Source organism: Cornus florida, unplaced genomic scaffold (assembly GCF_030987335.1).
Source record: "Cornus florida cultivar Cherokee Brave unplaced genomic scaffold, ASM3098733v1 CherokeeBrave_3.0.0_Hap2_scaffold_277, whole genome shotgun sequence".
Taxonomy (NCBI): domain Eukaryota; kingdom Viridiplantae; phylum Streptophyta; class Magnoliopsida; order Cornales; family Cornaceae; genus Cornus; species Cornus florida.
Window position 1 is genome coordinate 14,993 of NW_026775779.1, and position 13,695 is coordinate 28,687.

At 40.5% G+C, this 13,695-nt stretch overlaps 1 protein-coding gene across 1 annotated transcript in view; it reads right to left on the reverse strand.

The window, feature by feature from the left end:
* LOC132290842 (uncharacterized) overlaps nucleotides 1-13,684 on the reverse strand; it is a 28,560-nt gene extending 14,876 nt beyond the window's left edge. Inside the window, exons 1-6 of the mRNA XM_059790159.1 lie at nucleotides 13,612-13,684; nucleotides 13,318-13,538; nucleotides 13,173-13,217; nucleotides 3,887-3,992; nucleotides 3,096-3,287; nucleotides 112-212 (exon numbers count right to left, since the gene is read on the reverse strand). Of these exons, the coding sequence (XP_059646142.1) occupies nucleotides 112-212; nucleotides 3,096-3,287; nucleotides 3,887-3,992; nucleotides 13,173-13,217; nucleotides 13,318-13,394 (521 nt within the window). The 5' untranslated portion in view covers nucleotides 13,395-13,538; nucleotides 13,612-13,684. The remainder of the gene's footprint in view (nucleotides 1-111; nucleotides 213-3,095; nucleotides 3,288-3,886; nucleotides 3,993-13,172; nucleotides 13,218-13,317; nucleotides 13,539-13,611) is intronic.
* Between the last annotated feature and the right edge of the window lie 11 nt (nucleotides 13,685-13,695).

Consider the following 13,695-nt stretch of genomic DNA (forward strand, 5'->3'; position numbering starts at 1 on the left):
AAGATAAAACCAATAGAAGAAAGAACCAGATTTACCATAAAAGTACTGCACATTCAAATGAAGTTGCAGGCAAGTACGTAAGAGCTCAAACTAACACAAGAAGCTTCATACCTGTTGCTCCTATCCAGAACTACATCAACACCCTTGCTGTTCTTCCTTCTAGAATATTGTTGCTCCTCAGCAGTAGAAGATGAGGAACGATTATCATCTCCCTAGTTGCACAACACAAAAAGTACAAATAAGAGAGAGGGAACATGGGCAAAATATGCATAATAACAAAATGCAACATAATATTAATGAAAATAAAATTTTATAGTTCCCTCTACCAGAGGGAAGAAAGCAACTTTAGAAAGCAGTTTATGTGGGCTTGGCAAGAAAGAAAACGTCATACTCTGCCCAATTTTCTGGAAAAAGCATGCTTCGGGTTCTTTGCATTGAATATATCATTACATGCATCAGAATTTGAAATTAATGTTATTGCATGATGCTTTAATCAGAAAACTCTAATAATAAACTCAGCTCTTTCTTGGAGGTAGGGTGTTTGGCGGATGTAAAACAAGCCAAGCAGCTTGAGCTCAGCCTGATCTTGACTCTGTTAAAAGTTGCTCAGAACTCAAAACTTAATTAGTTGCATGTATGGCAAATGGACCAAACATGAGCATCCCATTGCTTCGTTTGTCTTATAAGAAATTGTGTGATCTAACTACACATACAAAATTGAAAAGAAGATTCTATAAAATTATGAATAGGATCACTCTCTATGGGATATAAAATACTAGACAATTAAAGAACAACATTTTCATAGATGAGGATTGTCAAAATGCACACACTGAGATGGATGTGTAAAAAAATCAGAAAAGATGAAATTAGAAATAAGCACATTCATAAGGCAGTAGGAGGAGCACTATTGGACCTAAAATGGAAGAAAATAGACTTAAATAGTTTGCTCATGCGCAGGGGAGGAGCCAGAAAATTTCATTTGTTGTGCGTGTGTGTGGAGGGGTAATATAAAATTAAATTTTTGAAAATAAAATAAAATAATTGTGACGATTTTTTTTTTACGACCATGTCTATAAATGATATGAGAAGGGGGAAAAAAAGAGAGAGGAGAATAGTTGACAGCCAATAAATGAGATTGTTGAGATTGAATTCATAACAATTAATATGTGTATATATATTAATTGAAGACAAATATGTTGTGGCAATGGTTACAATAGTAATTTCATTTGCAAACTACCGTTAATAACCATAGATAAGTAACCATAAATAATAGTAGTATTTTTTTAACAAATTTGGAGGGGCTAGGAAGAAAAAAAAGAAAAAAAGAAAAAAAAAAAAAATTCATTGGCAAGAAACTCATGCATCCATTTGTCCCTACGGGAACTCGAACCCTCACCATCCCCTTTGGGAGGTAGAAGAGATACCACTAGATTTGATTTTCCTATATAAAATTACCCATTAATAACCATTAATAAATACCATAAAAAGAGTTTCGAGAAAGAAAAAAAAAAATTTGGGGTCTCTCATGCGCACCAATAACTACTATTAAAACGATAGAGAGTGAAATGGTCCACAGAAAGAGTGATATTGAGGAATTCAGTACATCATAAAAAGGCATTGTAGTGTCACTTATATATGAACTCGTGATCTTAACAGATAGTACAGGGCCAAAATCGGATTCATGTAGCCGACTTCAAAAAGTCGAGAAAAGGGATTTGTTGAGTTGAGTTGTAGAGGTAAAAAGATACCAACCCTCTTGGGGAAAGAAAAAAAAAAAAAAAAAAAGAAAAAAAAGAAAAAAAAACACAGGTAAATTTTATCAAAATTTCTAGGAGTTTTCATATGATGTGACAATCTTAACTTGAATGTAACCAACATTCATGGAAAATAAATCATCGATAATCTTTATCAAAACTTCTAGTAGTTGTCATACGATGTCACAATTGAAGCTGTTTGGAATTTTGCATTGTGGTGAAAATGCTCAGAAAGTTTCAGCTTGAAAGGATTAAAAACATCTGTACTTTCCTTTGTTATGACTGGATAGAAAGAATTCATATTCAAAATTTACACTTGGTTGTCCCGAGCCGAGAGGAACCCAGCTTAGCTCCTCCTCAGGTTTTTAGGTCAAAATTTGCTCTGAGCTCAAGCAAGGATGCGGAAAGTCTAGTCGAGCTCAAGCCGAGTTTGAGCATTAACACAATTCTACTAACCCGAGCTTGAGCACTTAAATTGTCATCTAGTTTGCATATCATGGTGGACAAACCAACACATACTCTTTTTTTATGGTAAAAAGAAGCATAATTGTGTCATGAGTGGATCAAGTGTACTGCATCCGGCGGTCCACATCACACACACTTGCGTGACCGCTCACACGTGTGTGTGTGTGTGTGTGTGTGTGATGTGGACCGCAGGATGCAGTACCAGAGGATCCGGACTCACTGCTGTCATAGATATGCATGCACTGTAGTTAAAACAAAAGCTCATTACCAACTAAATGAACCTTTCCATTTAACAATATACTTGGATCTGCTCCTAGATCACAGGAGTTGAGTTCTCTGTATTGAAGGCAATTGGTGTTGCATCAATGGAGTGGCTAAACAGTTACAAGAGGATATGGAAGCCTAAAATGATGGCCTGTTTTTTATTCATCTAATGGGAAATCATTTCTCAGTGTTTGTTGTATGTGGATATACATTGATACATACATACATAGGTAAACATATATGAGAAGCAGACTGACGCAAACTCCATATCCAACAGATACAGATTGATCAGCAACCAGTTTTTGATTCTTGTAAGGGAAAATAATCTGGCATTTACAATTAAAAATATTTATTTTTATAATTTAATTTATTCGTAATAGCAAAAGATAACAAAGTCCCAGGTAGCAATGAGAAAATTCTTGCATCAAAACAATACAGGAAAAAGCCAATTGTTTTCCAACTCATCCAAAACAAAACTCCACAAATTCTATAACAACAAATAATTTACTACATCAGGAGAAAGGCGAGATATTTCAGGTGTGCAGCACTTGGCACTCAAATCATTCTAGGGAACATTTTATTCCTTAAATCAAATGAACTGGAGAAACGTACCTGCTGAAGAGAAGCTGCCTTTGCTCTGAAAGATGCCTCAAGAAATTCAGCCTCTTTCTTAAGTTTCCTTATGCTCTCAAGATCAGAACAAGCAGCTTTTAATTGCTCTTTTCCAGAATTGGAGCTTGATACATGCAGCTCCTGAAGCAACTCCTCTAGCCTTATCAGAGCTTCTTCAACACTTTCCAGTGCCTAAAACCAAAAGCCCGTGCCATTGCACCATCAGAAGGGTTTACCGAAGTTCTAACCTTTGAATTCCTACTCCTATCCAACTCATCCTCCATCTGTCCTAACTATTGAGTTCCTTATCTCACTACTAATGAAACTGACTTTCCATAAAAGGAGGAACCAATGTAAGATAAAACCTATGGACCGCTTTAATATCCCGCCAAATTTACAGCAAAGTGATGCTGCTCTTAGGGAATCATCTTGTGATACAGTGCACCAATGAGAAGATGAAAACATCTTCATTGGAATGTTCTACAAGATTGACAGCTTAGAAGTAATCTCATAGGATTCACAACTGTGAAAGCCACGCTTACAAAGGGTTATTTGAAAACTATAACATCAATTTTCAATCCCTTAGGATGTCAGCCCAATGGTGAAAGTCTTTCTAGATTGCTGGAAATCGGAGTATTGATTAAAGTTGAAATGAAAAAGAGAAACAAGCTAAGCTGCACAAACAAAAAAATACACCACCTATTTTTCACTGTCCAATCAGTAAGAGAAGAGTGGCATTGTCATTTACAAATAAACACAATCCAAATAGAATAATGCACTTCAAAACAAACCTGTCTTTTGTAGAGATTGAGGACTACCTTATCAAAAGAATCTGGCTCTTTTCCAGATCTACTCCTCTCAACAGATTGCTTAGCAGTGCTTTCAATCAATTCAGTCCTGCATCATATTTTCTTAAACAAGTACTTTCTGCAACTACTAATCTTTAAAAAAAACCTTGCATAACCCGATCAATATTCATGATTATTAAAAATGCATTACAAGCAAACAACACAACCATATAAATACCTTGGGGACAATCAAGTAGGAATTTATCGTAACATATGCTTTATTTGGTCAACTCCAACTACAAACCAATCTTTTGCTAAATTTACGGATCTATATCAGAATCATAATCAGATTGAATTGGATTGATGTCAGATTTTGTCCAACCCGTTGACCACCTCTCACCATGTTAAATTTGTGCGAGACAGAAATCTCAGTTATTTACAAGAGATCACTTAGTGAAATTGGGAATGCCTTAGTTATGGCAAGTTCTCTTTTCAGGTTTGATTTTTCCGACTTCAGTAACCAGGTCAAAAAATATCATGCATGAGATGATAGTTTTGGGAGTTTAGTTTAAGCACTCTTCATAACTAAATAAGCCAAGTTCCATCTATCACACCTGTCTGCAAGAGTGACCAACTTTTTCGTATTAACAAAAGGAAAAAGAAATCATATTCTGATATTATACGCATGGCATCTGCACTACAAAAATACCCAAAAGGAAATTTAAGGCAGTAAACTAAATATAGACGTGTGTTGTCTTTAAGAGATAATCAAAACAGCAATTAAAGTAGAAGAAGATGAAGAAGAAGAAGAGAAGGAAGAGTGGAGAGAAAGGGAGAGAGGTGGGGAAAGAGAGAAAGAATGAAAAGAATACTTTCATCCTTCCACCACATTGTATTTATACTAACAAGTTTCAGAAATTACACATAAGCCCCTAACATTATATAAGTAATAAGCCCCTGACAACAATGTGGTGATCTCTCTTCTAAATAAGATACAAAATATGGGAAGCAGATTATATATAAACTTCTAAATTAAGGGATGGAAAGACCGGACACATTCACGATGAGATTCCAACAATATATTCCAAAATATATGCTATTGGTTGATGATAATATTATAATCAATGAAACTATAGAAAGAATAAGAGCTAAATTGGAGGTATGGAGGTAAGCTTTAGTATTAAAAGGATTTAAGATTAAAAGAAAAAAAACTAAAGTATATGGAGTGTAACTTAAAGAAATCTAGATATAAAAAGAGGGATATAGTGAAGATTGATGATCAGGATATACCAAAAGGTGAACATTTGAGCTATTTAGGCTCAATTATTCGCAATGAAGGAGAAATTGAAGATAATGTTAATAAAAAAAGCAAGACATGGTGGGTTAAATGGAATGTGATTAGAATATTGTGTGATAGGTGTATTTCTCTAAGATTCAAAGAGATGCTCTACAAAACAGTTATTAAATCAGTCATTCTTTACGGTACAAAATGTTGGGAAACTAAAAAACTACATATGCATAAATTAGTGTGGCAAAAATGTGAATATTGTGATGGATGTATGGCAAGGGTAAATATGATAGAATAAGAAACGAACACATTCATGAAATGGTTGTAGTAGCACCCACTGGAGATAAAATTAAAGAAATTTCATTAAGATGGATTGAACAAGTGCAAAGAGTACCAGTGAGTGAATCAATTAGGACGATTGACATAGTCTAGGACTCGGGTAATGATGGGGGAAGAAAAATGCCAAAACATGGGTACATGGGTAGAGTAATTGAAGAAAAATATTATAACATATTGTTTGACTGAGGCTGTGCCTTAGAGCAGAATGAAAAATTATAATTCACATAGCCGACCCAACTAGCTGGGAAAATGCCGTCTTGAGTAGCATTGCTATAATGGCATGCACTATTACCCAAAGTTCATATCAAATGCAAATTTTGTCGCGTTCACATTTCTTAGTTAATTGATGAAGTTAATTGACTAAAATTTCCAAGCTCCAACTCTTAGTTCTCAAATTTTAAATGCTTCATAGTGAAAATGTAAAACATAATACGTTACATCACACGTCTTTGAGAAAGAGTATGCTAGTGACTACTGTCTTATGTAAATAAATGCACATTAAGTTTCAAAACTAAATTGAAAGAATGAACTGCACAAGTTTTGGGGTTTGAGTGGGTCTGGTAGTGGAGATGCAGCTGGAATCTGCTATTCCGACCAGTCACCAGAGTCATAAACTCCGGTGAAATCCTCTGCTACTCGTTTTTTCGCGTTTCTCTTTCTCTTTGGGGCCTTTTTTCTTTTGTTCCTCTTCGGATCGTTTTTTGCCTTTTTTTTTTCTCTCTTTGTTATGCGATCTTTCTTGGAGGTTGCGCGTTTGCCTCGACTTTTTCAGGGCAGGTCTATAAGATCTGCAGTTACATACAGAGGACCTTCGATTTTTTTGAATGATGAATCGGTTGGCCGAAGGAAAGAGGATCTCCAGTCTTGTCTGCTGGGTAAGTTTGACAAGGATGTGGGTGATAGGGGGCAGATTGCTGCTTGGGCATCTCGGGCTTGGAAGGTCTCCCCGGAGGTGGTGGTTTCACCTTTGCCGGATTCTCTGTTCCTTTTTCGTCTTCCTTCTTTGGCGGAGGTAGCATGTGTGCTCAATGAGGGTCGTCGTGACTGGGGTAAGGCCACCCTTCGTGTGGACACTTGGAGTTTCAGAGTGGGTTGTTCTGAGGTTTTGAAAGAACAGGGGCTGAAGAAGGTGACGTTGTACCGCCTCCCTCTTCACCTTTAGAGTCATGCCCTCTTTGTGACAGTCGGTGACCTTTGTGGTGGCTTTGTTTGGGTGGATGCTGATGAATCCTTGGATGCAGAAAAGGTTCGCATCACTGTTTCTGTGGGGCGTGTTTGCCCTCCTTTTATCTTCATTCACGATGACAGTTTCTGCTACAAAGTGGCTATATGGGAGGAGAAGCACCCCGAGCTTGTCCCAACGACGGATAGGTGGTGACGGCTCACACTTGTTAAAGGAGGAGGAGTGGCTGAGATGGGAGTCTATGGGACAGAAGGGTTTAGCTGAGTTTCAAAAATGGAAGGTGTGGAGAAATGAGCTCTGGATCCAGAATACGGAGTGTTTCAAACGGATCTTCAATCAGAGGAGAAGAGAAGGCTTTCCTTCGTTGTAGGATCGTGGACGGCAAGTAGGTCTCCGGTTTTTTCAGAGGGGTGGAGGTTTCGGGAATCATGGTCGTCGACCGGATTTGCAGAAGGGGATCGGAGAAGAACGCGAGGTGGTTTCCACGTTCCTATGGCGCGTGGGCGCGTGGGTGGGGAAGGCATGGGGAAAGGACACGTGGTTGGCAGGCAGGGTTTGCCCGTTCTCAAAAGGAAACAGTTGTATCCACGTTTTTTTCAAACTCTTTTTCAAATTATCAGGCCCGAAAAGCTAAGCAAGCCTCTTCTAATGATGGGCCCATTGTTGGGCCGGAGATTGGGGGCCTTGTTCCTTGTGTTGGTGTTCCTTCTTCTCTTGCGCCAATTGCTGGGTCTTCAGTGGATTGCAGTTTTGATTCAAGTTCTTTTGGACCGGTTAGAGTGGAGGAGGCCCAAGTTGTGGATGTTGGGTGCTCTTTGGGCATGTCCTCTGGTTTGGGCCGTGAGTTAAAGGTTGGGCTGGGGTCTGGGTCTGGTGGCTCTGAGCTGGTTGTGGGTAATAGGTTTGGGCCGTTGTCTTCTTTTAAGGATGACTTAGAGACACAGCCTTCGGGCCCGATTAAAGAGTACTTCAATAATGGACGGCATGCTAAGCTACCTGTGCAAGGTCACCGTCGGCGATTTAAGAAGAAGATTCTTCTTCCAGTTGTTTGCAAAAGATGGACGCGTAAGGAGAAGCAGAAGTGGGTGAAGCGTAAGGATTCCAATTCTGATCCGGGTATGCTCAACCTTTCGCCTGATCTCTCTCTTCTGAATCACTCCTCTTCTTCCTTTTGTTCCCCTTCTTATGGGGTGTCGAGACGATGCTCGGGGCTTGAAAAGGGAGTAATGTCCTCTGTTTCTAAAAAGTTGGAGACGATTTCTGAGATGGAGTCGGAGGTGGACGTGAATTTGAGTCATTTTGGAGGGCAAGGCCTTTCGATGAATTCCTCTCGGTTTCCCAAGATGCCCTGCAAGGGAGATTCTGTATGTGTTAGGCGTGATTTGTGGATTAATCTGGACGAGGTTTCCGCTACTACTTTGTTAAAGGAGCTGTAGGCTCACATGGTTGTGAACGGGTTTGTGACTAAAGAGGAGTTTGGGTCTCCGCGGTCTTCTGGTTCTCCTTCCAATTATGTTCTTGAGGAATGGGAGGATGTCTCATATTCTTCGTTTGATAGAGATAAGGGGCCAGTCCAATGGGATGGTTTTGAGCCGAATGTGGAGATGGTTGTTCCTTTGGCTGTGGTTGGACTGCAGGGGGAAGGATGTAGGGGGTGCTGCAGTTGTTGAAGGTATGGAAGATTTTGAGGAGTGGTTTAGGGAGAAGGGTGGGGAGGTGGGTTCTTTGTTGGGTGTATCTTTTGAGGGTAGGATGGAAGAAGTGTTGAGTTTGTTCCATGATGTGCTGAATTCTCAGATTTTGGATAGGGGGGGAAGCAGGGGTGGGGTTCAGGATGGGCTAGGAGGGAAGGAGGTGCAGAGTCCCAATGAGTTTGTTACGTATGAAAGAGGATGAGGGGGCCCAGGGAGAAGGACAGTGGGAGGAGTGGAGGGAATGCATTTTCTACTGTTTCCCTATGATGCTACGAATCTTATCATGGAATATCTGGGGTCTCAATGACCCGTAGAGGAGAAAAGTTATGAAGGCGGCAATTAATAAAGGGGGAGGTTATGTGGTGCGTTTGCAGGAAACTAAAATTGCTTCGATGACGGATTTGATTGTGAGGAGCCTTTGGGGTGGGAGATTTGTGGAGTGGTGCACCTTGGATGCTTGTGGTTCTTCAGGTGGAATTCTTATTATGTGGGATAACAGATAGGTCTCTTTGGTGGATTCTCAGATCGGGAGTTTCTCTGTTTCGTGCGTTCTCTCTTTGGTGGAGGATGGTTTTCATTGGGTCTTTTCTGGAGTTTACGGGCCTTCGGAGGACAGTGTTCGTCCTTTGTTGTGGGAGGAGCTGGGGGTTATCAAGAGGAGATGCTTGTTACTGTGGTGCATTGGAGGGGATTTTAATGTTGTGTGTTCTCCTTTTGAGAGATCGACGGGGGGGAGGTGGACGGCTAACATGGAGTTCTTCTTGTCGTTTATTGATGATCCTAGGCTTGTGGATTTGCCTTTGAAGGGTGGACCCTTTACCTGGTCTAGTGGTCGCTCTCCTCCTACTCTCTCTCGGCTGGATCGTTTTCTTGTGTTGGAAGAATAGGAGGAGAAGTTTTCCGATGTTGTTCAGGCTACTTTGGCTCGTCCTATCTCAGACCATGTTCCATTGTTGTTGGATTGTGGTGGGTTGCGCAGTCGTCATTTTCCTTTCAGATTTGAGAATATGTGACTTCGTGCTGAAGGCTTTCTTGGGAGGGTCCGTTCCTGGTGGGAAGGGTTTGGGGTGGTTGGCACCCCAAGCTATACGCTCGCAGGTAACCTTTGTCTTCTTAAGGATTGTCCCAAGATTTGGAACAAAGAGGTGTTCGGGAATCTTGTTTGGAGGAAGAATCGGGTATTGTCTAAGATTGCTGATATTGATTGGATGGAGGGTCAGGAGGCCCTGGCGGATTCCTTGAAGGCTAAGAGGGTGCAGTGTCAAGCGGAATTTGCTGATATTGCTATCATAGAGGGCATTTCGTGGACACAGAAATCTCGGGCTTTGTGGCTTAAGGAGGGTGACAAGAACACGAAGTTTTTCCATCGATTGGCCAATGCTCATAGGAGGGGTAATCATATTGGGAGGATTCGAGTGGAAGGGGTGTGGTTAAGCAAGGAGGAGGAGGTTAGAAAGGGGAGGTGATGGGTACTTTTCATGCTTTCCATGCTCAGGGCTCTTTTGAGAGGAGTTTGAATGCCACTTTCGTTGCTCTCATTCCCAAAAGGAGGGGGGGGGGGGGGGGGGGGGGGTGGTGGCGCCCTATTAGCTTGGTAGGATGCATCTACAATTTAATTGCCAAGGTCCTTGCTTTTAGATTGAGGAAGTGTTGGATGGCATTATCTCTGACTCTCAGAACGCCTTTGTGGGAAGTCGCCAAATTCTGGACTTAGTTCTTATTGCTAGCGAGTGTGTGGACTCCAGATTACGTAGTGGAGTTCCGAGTGTTCTGTGTAAGCTTGACATTGAGAAAGCGTATGACCATGTAAGTTGGTCCTTCCTTCTTTACCTGATGGAGAGGATGGGATTTGGTGTTCGTTGGAGAAAATAGATTCATTTTTGCATCTTCAGTGCTCGGTTCTCTATTCTTGTGAATGGAGCTCTGACGGGTTTTTTTTCTAGCTCGAGGGGCTTGAGACGGGGGGATCCGCTTTCCCCTTTTTTGTTCCTCTTTATGATGGAGACCCTTAGTAGATTGTTGAAGAGGGCTGTGGAGTTGGGTTTTTTGAGAGGTTTTCGGGTGGGCAGAGATGTTGCTAGTCAGTTGGAGATCTCTCACTTGATGTTTGCGGATGACACATTCGTGCTTTGTGATGCGAATGAGTCCCAACTTCACTATTTAAGATGCGTTCTAATTGTTCTAATTTGGTTCCAAGTTGTCTCCAGCCTTGAGGTGAATGTTGGTAAGAATGTTTTTGTGCTAGTTGGGGAGGTCCCTGATATTGCTATGCTTGCTAGTATCCTTGGCTGCTGCACTGGCACTTTTCCCATCTCTTACTTAGGGATGCCTTTGGGAGCTCCTTCGAGGTGTGTGGAGGTGTGGGATCTTATCGTGAATAGGTTTGAGAGGAGGCTGGCGGGTTGGAAAAAACAGTACATTTCCAAGGGGGGTCGGGTTACTCTGATTAAGAGCACCCTTTCCTGCCTTCCCTCTTATTTTATCTCTCTTTTCCAAATCCTTTCTTCTGTGGCTGAGAGGATTGAGAGATTGCAGCGGAATTTTCTGTGGGGGGTAGAGGGGAGGAGTTCAAGTTTCATTTGGTTCGTTGGGACCAAGTCTGTAGGCCGATTTGGAAGTTTGAGGTTTAGGAGATTGTTGCCTTTCAACAAAGCTCTCCTTGGGAAGTGGTTGTGGAGGTTTGGGGTGGAGAGACATTGGCTATGGAGGAGGGTTATTACGTGTAGGTATGGGGAGAGTAGAGGAGATTGGTGTTCTCTTGAGGTGCGTGGCCCTAGGGGAGTGGGGGTTTGGAAGTTCATTAGGAAGGGTTGGGATGAATTTTCATTATTTTCCAAACATGTTCGGTTTAGACTCAGGAACGGTAGGAGGATCAGTTTTCGGGAGGATGTTTGGTGTGGGGATATTTCTCTTGCTCTCGCTTTCCCTCGGCTCTTCAGGATTGCTACGGATAGGCAGGCCATGATCAACTGTTATCAACTTGATAGCGGGAGACTGGTTTGGGATGTTCGATTCAAGCGGCTTTTTCAGGATTGGGAGATTGAGGATGCCACTTGTTTTTTGGAGTTGCTTTATCGGCAAGATGTTATGGTTTCGGATTCTGATTGTTGGATTTGGGCCTCTGGCTCTCAGGGCCGTTTTGATGTTTGGTCCTTCTTCAGGTGTCTTTCAGATGAGCCTGGAGATTTTTTCCCTTGGAAGTCAGTTTGGCGCTCAAAGGCTCCTCTCAAGGTGGCCTTCTTTGCTTGGACCTCTGTTTTGGGTAAAATCTTAACCCAGGATAATTTGAGAAGGAGGAATTAGGTGGTGGATCACCTGTTGTTGCATTGCTCCATGGCTAGGGACTGTTGGGTTTTGATGCTTGGTCTTTTTGGGATTCACTGGGTCATGCCTGGATCTGTTAGAGGGTTGATTGAGGCCTAAAGAGGTTACTCAATGGGGGCTCATATCCGAGATGCCTGGAGGGCTACGCCTCTTTGTGTCTGGTGGTGTATTTGGCTCGAGAGGAATAGGAGATATTTCGAGGGAAAGGAGAGGACTATTTCTTTTCTTAAGTTCTCTATTCTCTCCATTCTTTTTTGTTGGGTTTCAAGGAGAGATCTTAGATCTAGGGAAGAGATTGTCGATTTTTTGGCCTCTTTGAAGGCTTAGCGTATGTTTTTGGTTTGTTGTTCCCTTGGGACGCGCTCCCCTTTTGAGCGCTTTCTATACATTTCTTACTTATCAAAAAAAAAAATGAAACCATTATTTTACAATAAGAAAATTAAATATATATTTGTAATTGTGTTTCCAGACCTTTGCATCTCTCAAGTCTCGATTCTCGACCAATGCTTCAACTCCTAAGTTTTCCTTTCAATTCTTTAATCATGAGCTGATACAATCACACAAATACTTAAAATACACCAACCTATTTTGAAGGTCTTTTACTTTTTATTTATAAAAATAAGATAGAATCAAAACATTAATATATTAATGTTCGATTTTTTTAAAGTTAAAAAGTCTCTAGGTTAAACCGTGTAAAAATCATGAGAAAAAAAAAAATTAAAATTTATCTTTTTGAAGTTAAAATGTTTAAGAAATGATCCACTCGTAGATTGGCTAGTCTTTTGGATCCATGGATAAAATCTTTCAGAAACAAAGTGAAACTGATTTCAAAGAAATCCAAATTAAGTGTTTTATAGTTACCTTATGCTAGTATATGATGCTCCCCATCATTTTATAACTTATATCTGTAGTAAAGCAATGAGAGCTAAACTTCCCCGGAAACAAACAGAACCAAATATTAGCATTAAACCAGATATATACTGTGTTCCCCTAAATCCCATAATATTTTTATCTTTTCAGGCTTCTAAAACCATGTGAATCATATGATTTGTCATACGCATCTTTTGTACTGAGATGAACACGTCTTTACGTGAAGTCGTCTTAAAACAAAGCAATGAGTTTCAAATGTAGTTTGGAAAAATGATGCGGTAATAAATTATGGTCATATCTATCAGATAGTGATTATAGCAACTTCGGGAATCCTTGCCCATAGTTTTTATTTTAGATGGTTTTATAGTGACACAGACTAGGTACCACTACGAACACCAATCTTAAATGCCATAAGTGCGCTTCACCATTAAAACAGGAGATAGAGTTGTGTGCTCATGGGTATGCATGTGCAAATGCATTTGTGTGTGCGTGCATGCGCATGAGATATACATATATATATATATACATTAATATATATATATATAGAGAGAGAGAGAGACTATATCACAGTTTTTGCCTCATTCAACTTACTTTTGTATCCCCAGTTCTTCCATGCACACCCTTAACTTCTTGTGCCTAGAACATTGAAAATAGAAAGCAAATCATTAGAAATTATTTACTGGGGATGCAGCTCACTAATTTCAATCATCAAAGAACCATGAGGTTAATTAAATACCCTCTAGTGAGAAATCTTGCTGCCTTGATATTAGAAGGGTTCTCCAGCCAATTACTGTATTTAATAAAGCTCTGCATCCAGTGAGAGCAAACATCTAATACTTTGGGGATGGCTTCAGCATTGGGAGGACTTTTTGTTTTACTTCCATGACCATGGGAGAATTTTGGGGTACCAATGTTGCCTGGATAAAGAGGAAGCCAGTCCAGCTCTTCACAAACTACCTATGGCATGATCATACTTTCAGATTTTAAACCATAACACTTATGAGATGATATATCTAAAAAGCATTCTGACCTCGACATACAGTTGATAAGAACTTATTGAGGAAAGCTGAGGATAGTATAACACACTGCCTCCAATAAGGTACCTGCTTTAAAA